Genomic DNA, 1929 nt, shown 5'->3' with positions numbered 1-1929 from the left:
CGGGGTGCTGGACATCACCATGCAAACCGGAAGGACCCTCCCAACAGACACAACATGTGTCAAGCTGTCTCAAGTTCTTTCTGTGAATTAACTCCTTTAGGATACCAACCACTTCAGATGTCTTATGGCCAGCCTGGAGGTTTAAAAAGGGTCACAGCTGGCATGTGCAAGACGTGGAGTTCGGAGATCCCCACTCACTGCCACCGAGTCGATTGCAAATCCTAGCTCTGCTGTAGGGTGGGGTTGTCTTGACAGGAGCAGAGTCTCCTCTTTCTTCCTCAGTGCGATTGGTGGGCGACTCTCATGCCCCTGGAGCGCCCTCCTCAGGTCGCAGGCTCGTGCAAACGGTCTATGCTGGACCCCACTGCCTTCAGGGTTGGTGACGAGAGCCTACCCAGAGGCACTGTGGGCAGGAGACCTGGCCATCTGCTGCCCCAAAGGACTCCAGGCAGGAGAAGCCTGTGCTCTGGTCAGGAACGCATGGGGTCTCCATGAGTTGAAATCTACGGCCTGGTGTTGGACTTGGCTTTGAGGTGCGTGCTCCGCAGGCACTGTCTTCTCTAGCCTGGCATACGGTGGGGACTAGTGTGGAGGGCCGGTGTCTTTCAAAACAGTAACCCACAGTGTGCCTTGACAGCTCAGGCCTTGCGGAGGGATGTACACGGGTCTTGTTGCTCACCCCGTCCCCCAACCCATACACCTAAAATGACAGAACCCCCTTTCAACTCTTGCTCAAACACCAATCTCCCCTAGAAGCTGCAAGGGTGGCGGCGGGAGTGTTTGTGATGAACATCACAAAACAATAGTAACTCTGCCGTTTGATGCACGGAGGGCTTGACTAAACAATAGTAACTCTGCCGTTTGATGCACGGAGGGCTTGACTAAAGGCCACTAGGGTGTCTTACCTGCAACAGGTGCTTGTCCCACTATGTCGGTGATGAGGAAGCAGGGCACACAGTCTTTGTGCACGTAGCCAAGCAGGACCTTTGAGCCAAAAAACAGTATCCCCGATAGGGAGCAGATGGTCCAGAAAGTCTAGTGTCTGCTCCCCAGCCCTTCAGGGAGCTTCACACCACTGTGATTTTCTTCCCTGGAAGAGCAGTGTCCCCCAAATGAAGGCTGGTCTCCCTTGCCCAGTGGGCTCCTGAAGCTCCTTGCTGCATCACCACCAAACGGATAGAGGTCTGGGTGTCGCCGGGGCTCTCAGGGGCGCACTCCTTACTGGGGTCCTTGCCTCGGCAGTCATAGAGCACACAGGAGATGAGGAAGACCAGGAGCAGGAGGACGTAGCTGGCCACCAAGATGATCAGGTTCAAGGTGACAGGGTCGATTTCCAAGTAAAACTCCATGGGGAGTCCAGAGAATGGAGAGTCGGGTCTGCGGGGAGATGGCAGGGAGCAGAGCTTTGCTGTCGGGGTGATTCCATTGGCTGTGGGGTAAAAATACATTAATCCGCGCTGCTCCAGGAGCCCGGGCAGCTTAAAGAGGCTCACTTTAATAGCTTAAGCCCCTGCTGTTAATACCATGGCCACCCAAACGCAGACGCTGTCTCTCGCCAGCCCACCGACGCAGAGAGTGCACACGTTATTGAAGCCTGGAACTGAAGTTGGGTGGCCCTGTAATTCATTGTCCTCTTAGGAGTGTGGGGGGCAGAAGTAAATACTGTGAAGCACACAGAGAGGAGGTGACAACTGAAGTGACAACATCAGTTTATCCTAAACACACGCAAGTCAAGCTGCTCTACACACACACACACACACACACACACACACACACACACACACACACACACAGAGTTGCCATCCAATTGACTCCAACCCAGTGGCTGGTTTTCCCCAGAGGTGAGTGGCCAGGTCTTTCCTCTGAGGGACCCGCAGTTGGGTTGAAACTGCCAGACTTTCCGTTGGTAGCTGGCCGCTGCAGCAGCCA

The 1929-nt window shown here is 54.7% G+C and overlaps 1 protein-coding gene across 1 annotated transcript; it reads right to left on the bottom strand.

The window, feature by feature from the left end:
* Positions 1–1067: 1067 nt before the first annotated feature.
* On the bottom strand, positions 1068–1349 carry SMIM36 (small integral membrane protein 36). Its single transcript, XM_075559636.1, has one exon. The coding sequence runs from the start codon at positions 1347–1349 to the stop codon at positions 1068–1070; it is 282 nt and encodes a 93-aa protein (XP_075415751.1).
* Between the last annotated feature and the right edge of the window lie 580 nt (positions 1350–1929).

This window comes from Tenrec ecaudatus, chromosome 10 (assembly GCF_050624435.1).
Source record: "Tenrec ecaudatus isolate mTenEca1 chromosome 10, mTenEca1.hap1, whole genome shotgun sequence".
NCBI lineage: Eukaryota > Metazoa > Chordata > Mammalia > Afrosoricida > Tenrecidae > Tenrec > Tenrec ecaudatus.
The sequence above is the reverse complement of the archived record's forward strand: the minus strand, read 5'-3'. Positions and strand labels throughout refer to the sequence as shown.

Bases quoted from the DNA above. Each gene is read 5' to 3' on its own strand.
- SMIM36 (XM_075559636.1), bottom strand. From the start codon at position 1,349: ATGGAGTTTTACTTGGAAATCGACCCTGTCACCTTGAACCTGATCATC.